The sequence below is a fragment of the Ostrea edulis genome, chromosome 1, assembly GCF_947568905.1.
Source record: "Ostrea edulis chromosome 1, xbOstEdul1.1, whole genome shotgun sequence".
Taxonomy (NCBI): Eukaryota; Metazoa; Mollusca; class Bivalvia; order Ostreida; family Ostreidae; genus Ostrea; species Ostrea edulis.
In genome coordinates this window covers 30,608,617-30,621,734 of record NC_079164.1, presented here as the reverse complement: position 1 = coordinate 30,621,734, position 13,118 = coordinate 30,608,617, and the positions used below count along the sequence as shown (strand labels likewise).

General features: G+C 33.0%; 2 protein-coding genes across 4 annotated transcripts in view; one reads left to right on the top strand and one right to left on the bottom strand.

Annotated features, from left to right (window-relative positions):
* The window catches only part of LOC125663974 (lysophosphatidylcholine acyltransferase 2-like), a 45,285-nt gene extending 37,042 nt beyond the window's left edge, over positions 1–8,243 (bottom strand). For 2 of the 3 annotated variants that reach the window (XM_048896440.2, XM_048896438.2), the window contains exons 1-2: positions 7,366–8,243; positions 5,949–6,091 (exon numbers count right to left, since the gene is read on the bottom strand). In XM_048896440.2, coding sequence (XP_048752397.1) covers positions 5,949–6,091; positions 7,366–7,470 — 248 coding nt within the window. In that variant the 5' untranslated portion in view covers positions 7,471–8,243. The remainder of the gene's footprint in view (positions 1–5,948; positions 6,092–7,365) is intronic. The other variant, XM_056166814.1, reaches the window with a different exon arrangement.
* On the top strand, positions 7,587–10,160 carry LOC125663975 (casein kinase I). The gene has a single exon (XM_048896443.2). The coding sequence runs from the start codon at positions 7,770–7,772 to the stop codon at positions 8,739–8,741; it is 972 nt and encodes a 323-aa protein (XP_048752400.1). The 5' UTR covers positions 7,587–7,769; the 3' UTR covers positions 8,742–10,160.
* The last annotated feature ends 2,958 nt before the right edge of the window (positions 10,161–13,118 follow it).

Genomic DNA, 13,118 nt, shown 5'->3' with positions numbered 1-13,118 from the left:
GGATATTCACCTAACACTGATAAATACAGGTGGATGGACATACAGTAAATTCCAGTATACACCCCCTCCCCCCCAAAAAAAAAACCAACTTGTAATGGGAGTTTAATAACAGATGAAAGGTTTGGTTTTAATCATTGATCAATTGATTCCAATAAAACAACTTTTTCATTTTGCAAGTTGAATTTATAGGTACTCGTAGAAAAAAATTGGGTTTTGATAAAACACGTAGTAAGTTTCTATCTAGTCCTATCATGTACAGTACGTATTTCTTTCAGAACTTAGCAAGATCAAAAATAATTTATATGTAAATGTGAAATTAGAAACAATAATAAAACAAGCAAATAAAAAAAACATCATGCTTGATTAAGATTAAAATAAAAGAGTATATTTTGTTCTTCAAAATATCATTAATATTCTTTGCAAAAATTTAACTAGAAGTTGTGAAATTTGCAAATTCTGTCAAAATAATTCTGACCTAGTGGAGATTTACATATGTGATCACCTATAAATGAATTCAAAAGATATTAATAAGACATATTCTCTAGCCAATGGTTTCTGACATCTACCATGCTATCCAAATATTCCATACATCTAATTCTGCAGAGATCAAACCAGTTGAAAAACTCATACTTTAGGTCATAGTTTTCACCAAATGTAAACATAGACTTATAGTCTAGTCAATCTAGCTCAAAAATGAGCAAAACCTCAAACTAATTGCAACAGAAATGAAATTTTGATTATTCATGCAAGAAAACACATGCAAACAACATATTAAAAATCGGCTTTTGTATTTCCATGGGAAAATTGGAATTTTGGGGTAAAAGGATGTGTTTTTTCATGAAAATCGCTAAAAACTGGAAATTGAAGAAAATGTCCATTTTATGTAACATACAGTAAAAATAAGTTTCATATCTCAAATTTCAACCTGGAAATGTTCGATTAATTTTTTTTAAAGCAGAATATATTCTTTCCTTGACTGTAATTTTTGGGTAAAATCTTGCTTTTTTGAATATAATTGTTAAAGGTTGAAATTGTAAGATGAAAACCCACATTTTGTCATACATTTGAGTCTACCAATAAAAAACTGAAGTTAGGATTTATTTTAAAAACTGCTCAACAAGTAAGATATATAGATTATTGGCAATATATATGAAAAATACCATTTTAGGTAGGAAAACCTACCTTTTTCTAAAACAAAAATAGTGAAAAACTGGAAATGATAGGAAATGACTGTTTTATAGAAGATATGACAGTGATCATATAAATTTAAGAATAAAACGTCCAAATCCACAACTAAACTTTTCTGCACCAAAATTTATTTTCCCTTGCCGAATTTTGGGCTGAAATCTTCATTTTCCAACAAAAATCGTTAAAAACTGGATTTTGGAAGAAAATACTTTTTCCTGTCCATTAGGCATATATGAGTTACCACATGAAGATTTATACATTAAAATAAGCTGTTAACACAAAACAAGTGCCCCTTCAAAAATGGTCTGTAAAAGATGACCTACATTTTTGCAGTTACTCCCCTTACATCGGAAGTTGGAGGCGCGCTTACCATTCCGGTCCTATGTTTCACATAAATACATGTAGTATTTTAAAACAAACAGTGTATAGTAAAGCTTACGTTACCAAATTCTTTATTAAGCTGAGTTTTAACAGTTTGTACTACATCTATGACGAAACAAGGTTCAGTTTCTTCGATTTTATAAGGAAATCTTTAATACGTGCACTTCGTCAAGTTCAAGAGTTTGGGAAAGAGAGGGGGGGGGGTGTGTGTTTATAGCCGTATTTGATGTTTAGTTCTATCCAAATTATTGTGCAATTAATACCGAGAATTTCAGGAGTAATCTGTTTTAAAAACAATGGACACATAGAATTAAAAGCAAAATGAATCAGGCACGCAGCATCGTAAAATAAAAAGGGGGGGGGTGTGTGAAGATAATTTCACAATATATCCTGAAAATTGACAAGTAAATTTTAATCCAAAGTTATAAAAATCCTTGATGGTGTGTGTGGTGGTGGTGGTGGTGGTGGGGGGGGGGGGGGGGGCTAAGGTTCTCTCAGTTCAATTTTACACTTCCAGTGTACAGTTCACGACAATGCTATTTTTAAAAAAAAAAAAAAAAAGAGGAGGGAGGGCAACCAATCTGTCTAAAAATCGACCTTTGTATGTAAAAATTTGTCAACTTTGCATGTAATGATAAGAGGTGTAGTGCCATTATTGCTACGTGCCTGATAATTATATGAGTGATTATTTGAGTAATTGCAGTACAGTCCAGTCCATGTTTTTACAAGTACAACGGCTAGTGTCACAATTTGCCTTGCATTTACAGCGAAAAACGTTCAAAAGTTTATCTGGTGCGACTTGTAATTTAGTTTTAACGGATACAAGAATTGCTGAAAGCAGTGATAAGCCCCAATTCGAAGGATCCAAATTAATCATTTCTTTAGTCCACTCTATGACTTAAAAAATTCTTGCAGTGCTCCTTTTCTGCAGCTGTAGTTAGTAGTTAGTGGCAGTGACTGAACTTATAAAAAATGATATTGTGTTAGACAATTCTTCACAAAGCAAATCTACTATAAGTGTCTCTATGGTATTCCATCGTACAAAGTCGATATGACATCGACACCAGAATATATCTTTTTCTCTGTGAAATCCTCATATAGGAAGGTGAAGATAACGAACAGTGATCCATCTCGTAACTCCAATAAGCAATACAAAATAGAGAGGTGGGCAAACACGGACCCCTGGATATACCAGAAGTGGGATCAGGTGCCTATGGTCTATAAGGAGTAAGCACCCCCTGTTGATCGGTCACACCCGCCGTGAGCTCTATATCTTAATAAGGCAAACGGAGTTACCCTTATTCAATATCATTGTGCCAAAAACGGCCTAACAATCTATATGAAACAAGTCAGACAGATTTGACCCAATGATAGGTTGTATTGGCAAAGTAGATTGCTATAATGACCATATAATTCGCGAAATGCTGACTTTAAACGAAACAGAAACGTACGATTATAAATAACACTCTGTATACCTCTGTATACCTTTTCTACTGGTTATTCACAAATGAAAGTGTACATTAAATCTATTAAATGTTCATTAATATGTTTTAGATATTATGTGGTATTCAACAGTCGCTTGTCTTTTTCCTTTTTCCACTAAAGTGTAATCGATGTCGGATGACAGAAACTTGCGGGAGTTTTTATTCCCCTCCCCCTAACTAATTGAATTTAAATTTTCATCCGACATTGATCTCTTCCCTTAGGGCAGTTATGTTTATTTCAGAGTTCGTTGCTATTTCTGTGCTTTATATATAGACATTTCAAACACAATGTGCATTTTGTATGATCCGCTAAAATTTACGATAAATAACTGTATCCCATTTCCATTCTCAATGATCGTGTGCCAGCGTGGCGAGAATTCCATCGTCATCGAAAACAAGTTTTGTCTTGAATAGATGGCCAGGCGGTCTAGCGCGCTGTTCGCATGCTGCTAGGAGATGTGGTTCCGCAGGTCGTGAGCCCAAGACTAATTAGAAAGAGCAACTACTCGATTTTACATCAAATCATGATACTATGCGCAAGTGTTTACTTACATTGATTTTTATTATTTATATTATCAATGTTTTATTATCATTATTATTACCCATGAATGACTCCCCAAACCTGAATTTGAAAAAGAAAAGCAAAAATACTTTACTTACTTAGTTTTATAAAAGTTTTTAATACAAAACGCTTGCTCAAGTGATGAAGATACAAAATAACTGAAACTTTTAACCCGAATGGCTTTCCATACTTTCTTTTTTAACAAACGTAATTCCCCCTTGTAAATTGACACTAATTCTTTAAGATTTCATTTATAATTGATTATTCATAACTTCTAAAGTAAATATTGTGTTTTATAATTAAAATTAATTCAGTAGAGGGTCAAACAAAATATTTTGAAGCTTTATTCGCGAAAGTTCCCCGGGAATGGAAGTCGGCAAAGAATATGAGATGTTGGGCAATATTGTATGTATATAGAAGGTCTCAAAATCACCTTTTTAATACAACTGTTAAGCTGTTTAATCGCGTTTTTTATTACATGCACTTTAGATCGTCGTGTATAACTTTATTCCGATGACTGTCACAGTTAAGTTACTCCCCTTTACGTGTACGGCGTGCCGTAAACATCACAAAATATCGATGGTTTACTACAACATTTAAGTCTAAATTTTAAATATTTCCCATTGTCCGATTTTTTGTATGTTGTTAATCACACTTTTGTTTATTAAATTCCGTCGAGTTTGTTTCTGTTGCAATTACTTTGAGGTGATTTGCTAGATTGACTAGACTATTAAAAGAGCACTCAGTGCTGAGGGATATAGGCCATTGCAACATACCAGACCCATTCACAGAAATACAACACTCAGAGACATTCTTGATTTATCATATGAATATGTGGCCTCCTAGTTGCTTGACATTATTTACATATCTTGCTTGGTTAGCTGGAATATACAGATTACTAGTATCCCTTTCAGCTTTGAAATGATTGATCAAGCAATAGATAGATGAAGTCTAATTATATCTCTAAGGGAATATCACTACAACTTTCAATAATACAATAGACAGGTTCGTGTAAGAGAAGAGCAGCATATCAGAAACCATTGGCCAGCAAAGATGTTAAAAACAGTGCCAACGCAAAGAGGTGTAGGATATTTATATCGATGATGTCAGAATCAATTTACAAGCATGCACTAAATATTTGTCCTGAGTATTGACACTAAATATTTAGATAGTGATACTACAAAAATGCACTCAATGTACTGTGCAGTATTTACAAAGACTAATTAACAAAAATACTACATAATGATATAAACATGATGCCAAATATCTGTATAGAGCTATTCAGTATTATATACGACTTTCAAAATGACGATCAATATTCCAAATTCTACACAGTATAATATACCAACTTTTTATTATTTTGTCCTTTAATATAAATATGGCAATATCATATTGCAATACAGTTTAAAACATCACCATACAAAAATTGGTGGCAATACCCAGCTCAGACCTAATACATGTACATATTAAAAGTAACTAGCAGAATTGATAAGACTACTCCATATCATCATGGTAAATCAAAGGTGATAAATCAAATGTATTACATGATCGCATATACTGATATATGCATGGAGTATATATATATAATTATTATAAAAATACATGTATATTGTGATTTGAATATATGTGATGGAGTAAAAGGGTTATCATAATACGTGGTGATTAAATTTCTGTACAATATAAATTCATGAAGTGAAAAATGAACTAATTATTTGGGCTTAAAGAAGTGGTTTAAGTCATGCAGTTCAACTTTTCAATGTATCATAAGTAATATTAAATGATAAACTAAATAGCATAGAATACACTATTCAACAAATCTGGGCCCACAGAGAATCTTGGTATACATCTATATAGTAAATCTGAGCAGTGATTCCATTTACATTGTTGTGTATCTTTAAATTCATCTAGTAGACTACCACACCTGGTGCACTAATTACAGTTTACAGGGGACTAAAAATTTCTTGAAAGCGACAAAGAGCAATAATCCACAAAATTAATGTAGACTGCAAGAAATAAATCTAAAATAATCAACATAATCAATTCACCTTCCCACATTTAATACATTTCCCTTTATGTTTGTTTATTGTTTATATAGCATTGACTGGATTGTAATTGTCAGTTAAATTTAATGAGCTTTTGTGCATTGCATCTGGGCTCCAATGCATCCTGATATTTTCATTTTCTCTAAGGACTTTTAATTCATACTTCTTTTAATTGAACAAATTTGATAAACTGAAATATGCAATACATAGTCTGTCTCTCTCTCTCTCTCTCGTATATAATCATGACATCTAAGAATGTATTGATTCAATAGACTCTGTAAAATGACTTACTTCCTCCATCCTTCTAAAGGTTTTTTCTTTTCCTCTGGTGTTCTATTGGCCAATGAAATAGCTGCTAATAGCCAGGCAAGCATAAATAACACAGCCAAGGACACTAACCTCACAGGAGCAATGGTGACAGACATAAACACGATCTGAAACAAGGCATGTCTGTGAAACATAACTTTTCCTCAATACAGCATAACATATTTGAGAAGACCTCTCTTAATTTTCAGATTGATCAGCCTTGTCCTTACAGAGTTATGGGACTTGGAATTTTTAAATATTCATACAATAATATCACTTTCTATGGCATGCAATATTGAAATTACTTCACAAGATTTTATAATAATAGACTTCAAAGGTAGTGCTTACATTAGGAAGAGGAAGATGCCTTTTGAGATATCAGTTTTGTTGTTAGAAAGTTATGGGATGTCACTTAGATTCTTTTTAATATTAATTAGATGACAGCTCTTTCTGTAGCATATATTTTCAAGTCCATGTACTTTTACCGTTTTACCACTTTGAATTTGTTGGTTACAGTTTGTTTAGTTTTAACTGTCTTTTAAGTTGCAAACGAAATTTATTGTCGTTGTTTATAATTGTTTGGAAAAACGAAAAAAGCTGAGGTCACATGTGACATCACAATGCACGATTCACATCGGCTAGCGCTATATTCCCCGCGTTAAAGGAATAGGCGGATCCTGTAATTATACTCATATATCCCCCAATGTTACTGGGAGTTTAGCAGGTTGGGAACACTTCCCCTATAGCAAGATCTTTTTGCTATAATGTGATTATCCCTCTTTAGCAAGAAAATAAACATTACCATAAACAGATGTTTTGGTGTCTTTATTGAAAATAATGGCAAATTCTGTGCAATGCTGAATAAGTGCGACACACACTCAGCATGAAGCGAATTGTTTCTATAAAATTTACAACACAAGCAAGAAATTTCATATCAATGTTGCTGCATAAGATGGAAGGAGACTTAAATCTAATGCACACCGTGAGTGTTTTTGTTTTGATCAATATATTTGCAGAAGTATCAGACGTTTTTTTAGCATTTTTTATTCTTTTCAATTGATGTACTCAACGGGTGTTTTTCTCGATTGAACGGGATACATTTACTCTCACTAGAGAGGGATAATTGCGTTTTTGCAAAAATATCTCGCTATAGGAGAAGTGTTCCCAACCTGTTTAGCGCAATGAGAATTTCATAAATAATATACATTTTTTAAAGGAATCTGACATAATTTACCATACTTCACAGAATTATAATTATCACTTGGGACACGCCAATGACCATTTTATGCTTCGCTCCGTCAAACGGTCACACCGCGCGTGTGTGTGTGTGTATATATATATATATATATATATATATATAAATATAATATACATTATTAAAGCTAAGGTAAAGGAGACTTACTCTAACAATATCTAATGTGCTAAACTGCAGATTATGCACAAATGGGTTTTTCACTATTGGATACATCAGAGATTCCTGACGAGGAACAGTCACAGGCCGCTTCATTCTTCACGATTAGTGCAGCAATAGCCGTAAAGTCAGCGCAATGATTCACTTTCAATTTGAAGCTTCATCAACACAGGAAGTTGGAGTTAATCAAATAGTCGCTTCCGGTCACACATGCGTACTTCGTGTCTGAACTCGTCGAGTAGGAATAGGGATTGTGGGTAATCTATTGCGACGACAACGACAAGCCCTCTCAAAATGGCAACCGAGCCAAACTAAAATTTTACCATATTTTGGGACCAAAATACCTCCCATTTTTGAAACTTTGGAAGGAAAAACTTGTGATAAATTTTTTTATCATGGAAAGCGCTGGTGGATCAAATCAGAAAAGCGAGTTTCTGGTGGGTGGAAAGTATCGTTTGGTAAGAAAAATAGGCAGTGGGTCGTTTGGAGACATTTATTTGGGCATCAACATAACAAACGGTGAAGAGGTAGCTGTAAAACTTGAATCAACCAAGGCACGGCACCCCCAGTTGCTGTATGAAAGTAAACTGTATAAGATTCTTCAGGGTGGTGTTGGAATCCCGCATATTCGCTGGTATGGCCAAGAAAAGGATTACAATATTCTTGTGATGGATCTCTTGGGGCCAAGTCTTGAGGATCTTTTCAACTTCTGTTCTCGAAGATTCACAATGAAAACCGTTTTAATGCTTGCTGATCAAATGATAGGCCGAATTGAGTATGTCCACAACAAGAATTTCATCCACAGAGATATCAAGCCTGACAACTTTCTCATGGGAATAGGTCGCCATTGTAACAAGGTTTTCCTAATCGACTTTGGATTGGCCAAAAAATACCGAGATAGCAGAACTCGCACTCACATTGCATACAGAGAAGATAAAAATCTCACTGGAACTGCTCGATATGCAAGTATCAATGCACATTTAGGAATTGAACAAAGCCGAAGAGACGACATGGAATCCCTTGGATACGTTTTGATGTACTTTAATCGTGGAAGTTTACCATGGCAAGGACTTAAAGCCAACACGAAAAAACAAAAGTATGAAAAAATCAGTGAGAAAAAGATGTCCACACCAGTTGAAGTGCTGTGCAAAGGTTTCCCTGCAGAGTTTGCCATGTATTTGAACTATTGCCGTGGACTGCGCTTTGAAGAGGCTCCTGACTATATGTATCTGCGACAACTGTTCCGAATTCTTTTCCGAACCCTGAATTATCAGTATGATTATACATTTGATTGGACAATGTTGAAACAGAAAGCAGCACAAGTTGCTCAGTCAACAGCAACTGCAGCTGCAACTGCTGGCCGCTAAAGATTCGTTTTATGAGAATATTGAATCTACTAAGTTTCATTTGATGTCTAAGAACAAAGAATCTTGAGTAATTTAAGAAATGTGATAGAATGAACAGAATGCTCAAGGTATTCTAGCATGTCTGAGAAAAAATCTGCTAGTTAGTATGAGAAACTGTAACATTAGACAATGTTTAGAGGGATTTTGTATTTTGATTGAAAAAGAAAATTTGCAGGTATTGGAAAGTCGAGATCTGTAGCAATGTATGAATGTGGAAATGACTGAAAAATGTCTGAATTGTACATGGCAGATATTAAGCTTAATGCTTTAGAGCTTTTGTTGGTACAGGTTCCTGCAGATCTATGATTCTTTGTTTTTCAAATTAACTTTATAAAGGAGGAGAATTGTGATAATATTTGTTTTTTCAAATATATTTATTGAAAATGCTTACCTGGCAATAATTTATTGTGAATAGTTGACACTTTCGACCATGGTTTGTAATTTGTCATTTTGGAAGTCAAATTGTATAACCAAAGTTTTTGCAATTTAAAAAATTGGATGGTATTGTATTGAATTGGTTAATAAATGTTGTTAATGTGCTCATTGGCAAAAATAGTAAGACCATTGTTGTACATGTATTAACATAATGTACATTGTCATATTATTTTTTACTTGTATAACTGTCTTTAATAACGGTAACATTGTTAATTTGCTTTCTTAATCTGTCAAAATTTTGGTTTGAAGTGGATTGTTTAAACAAGATCAATGTCATGTGGTAGTGAAATACGTTTTTATGTCATCTATTCACTTGTTTGAGTACATGTATGTGTCAACATTAACAAGATAAACTTAAGTGCAAACTTTTTTTTTTATTATTATTTTTTGTTTGTTTGTTTTTTTTCTCCATGTGGTAAAATGATTATGCTATTTGTTACACATGCTATATTTGTTATAGGGAACTGAGTGAGAGAGAGGGAGAGAGAGTTATTTTCCTTTTATTTGTTGAACAAGTCAAAAGTCATATGAATTTGTTTTGATTATATTTATTAAATCTAACAACTTCATTACAATATTAGCTGTCAACACCCACATGTAGGAACCATTTGATGTAGTTGTGTATTGTAATATGAGGTATTTAAAGAAGAAAAATTAATTTAGTGGATAGATAAATACATTATTTTTTCATTCAGTTCCATTGTGTAAGTGCAAGTCTCTTTTAAAGTGCTTCAACTCATAACTGAACTCTTAAGTATTTCTCATAATTTTTTAAGACTTACTTTATGGTTGTAAGAAATGTAGTAATTCATCATAGTCATCTGTCTGTAACCATGGTAACTGTTTGTATGAAGAGCCAAAGTAAATTTGAATGTATTTAATCTACTAGAACACAAATGTAATGTTTGAGATATCAGAGTCCAATAAAATCCTCTGTGTGGTGAACTTTGTGCTTATGATCAAAATGATTTTGAAGGGCATGTAGGTTTGCTGAATGTTTTATGTGACTAGATTAGCAACCAGACTGTCCAGATTTTTCTGCATGTCTGTATATGCACTAGTGATGGAACAATTATCGACCGCTTTTGGCTCTTTGATTCCGATTATCGATTTTGTTTTTCATAATCGATTGTCGCCCATACACTAGTTGATAACTAATCCAAAATTCTACTGACTGTTTAAAGGCTGTTAACCCCGCTTTTATATCGTGACATGTGCGGGGAAAAGTCAAAGGGGACTCCATATTGAAAAGTAGGACTTCAGCAACACCAGCTATTGTTCCTGCTTTGCCTACCTTTTACAGCTTTATTTCTCAGGTTTACTTTCCAAGATGCGAGGATTCAGTTATCGGAGGATTATTCTATAAGTTAATCATGACTAATACGATGCTATTGCCGTGTAAAAAGCTCTAATACCGACAAATGAAGCATCACTTAGGGCGCCTCCTTGTCATTTGGTTTCTTTGTGCATGATGTCAGCACACAAATATACAAAATTCTAGTCGGCGTCAAATTGAAAGTAGTACAAAAAATAAAGGGTCATATCTTTCATGGGTTAATGAAAAGGATTGGGTCATTTTAAAGGTGCATATGTGCTCTAATTTTTGTCCCCCACCGCAACACGGAAGGGGACATAGAAATACCGGTGTCCATTCATCCATCCGTCCATTCCACTTCACTTTGTGGATGCAACTCCTCGGAAACCAATTCATCGGATCTTGTAGGATAGTTAGTCACCATGTGTAATTGATCTTATTACGTCGTCATTTTGATTCGACAATTTTGACAGGAGTTATGGGTCTTTGTTGAATTTGTACATGCTACACTATAGGAACACTGTGGATGCAACTCCTCAGAAACCGCTCAATGGATTTTGTGGGATTGTTAGTCACTGTGTAGTTGATCATATTACACCGCCATGTTGATTCGATAATTTTTACAGGAGTTATGGGACTTCGTTGAAATGTACATGCTACACTATAGGAACACTTTGTGGACGCAACTCCTCGGAAACCGCTCGATGGATTTTGTGAGATTGTCAGTCACCATGAGTAGTTGATCATTTTGTGCCACCATTTTTTTTTTTTATTTTTTTTTTTTATACATATATCAGTCTTTAATTCCAAAATACATTACTATTTCGGGGTAAAGTCTCCGCAGAGACCCCCTTATAATCTTTACCTAGGGTGCCAGGGGCCCCTTGGATTAGATGTATATAGGCATACATATATATAAATTTATCATATAAATTTCTACATATAGAAAACACAAACATATATGCATACATACAAACACACACACATATAATATACTGTTATATAACAAAATTTATTAACATGTTATGGCAAAAAAGGTTCTTATTTTTACGGAAAAACCAACAACACAACAATATAATTATGTACATAAAGAACCTGAAACTGCCATATGCGGGGTTAACAATTCAAAAGTTCATATCACAACCCCCATGGCAGCACTATAGGAGGACAGGACCCCTCCTCATAGTGGGAACTTTTTGCAAAATACCAGTATATAAAAGGTTTATTACAAAATTTTATTTGATATAGAAATATAGTTGTTTGTAATCAATTCAAATTGTTCAAAATAAACTCACATTGTAACATAGTTAAAAATGTGCATAGTCAGATATTTGTCAGGTTTCATATTATAAAAAGTCATACCTGCAAAGGTGTATAAATTACAATTTGTCTTTAATTGCTTTCATAACTTTAGCATATTTTTTATCCTGAATTTTTGTGTACACTTCTGTATAAAAATTCAATTTACTTTTTATGTGGTTACATATTTCTTGAGGTTTTTCGTCTTTGTTATCTAATCTACAATACATTTTATACTTGTATATTTTACAGGCAATAAGAGATATTATGCTCTTCTAAAAGAGTGTCTTTTCATTGTTTTCATAGTAAAATCCTATCACAATTGTTTTCCACGATATATCAAATTTTAAAATTTGTTTAACAATGTCCCATATATGAGAAACATTTTTACATTTTAAGATAAGATGTTCGTTGTTTTCTTTAGCATCTCTGCAAAAGACACAAAAATCATTTTCTACTATCTTCCATTTCTTCAGCAATTCTCTGTTACACAATAGATTATTTAATAATTTATAATTAAATTCTGATATACTTCTGTCTCTTATGGATAAGATTTTTTGTTCATAAATAGATTTCCAAGCCGTTTTTGTTATTTCAAAAACCTTTCCGTAATATGTTTGGTGTAATGGAGGTATAAATTTTTCATGACAAAGAATTTCGTAAATCAACTTTGAATTGATATCACACACTTTAACATGTCCTTTACATAATAAATCGTATGATGTACTCCCATGAAAAATGTTTTCGTATCGTATATTTGAATATTCATAACTTTTGAAGGTTTTTGTTATAACTGTTTTTATAATCATATATTCACACATCCAGTTTTTTTTACATATAAGTTTGTCATCAAACCATTCCAAAGGTTTTATGCCATTTTCATTTACAATATCATTCAAAAATTTAAAACCGCTCCTCAGCCAATTATGAAAAAATATTGGCTTGTTTTTGTACATAAAATTTTTATTACACCACAACGGTTCTTTCAATAATGCATTCAGATAAAATTGTTTTTTATTTTTTTTACATTCGTTGAAAAATACAAGCATTTCCTTGTAGAATAGAGGAAAATGTTCCATTATTTGATAATCATTTGATTTCGTAATATTTGTTTTACATAGATATTCAAAATCAAAGTCTCTTTCTTTGCACAAACTATCTACAAAAAAGAATAGAGAGTTTCTCTCGCTTGAAATCCTGTTTATCCAAGATACTTTTATGGATTTTAATTTCAAAGATACATCGACAATTCCAATGCCTCCCTTTAGGACATTTCCAATCTGTGTATT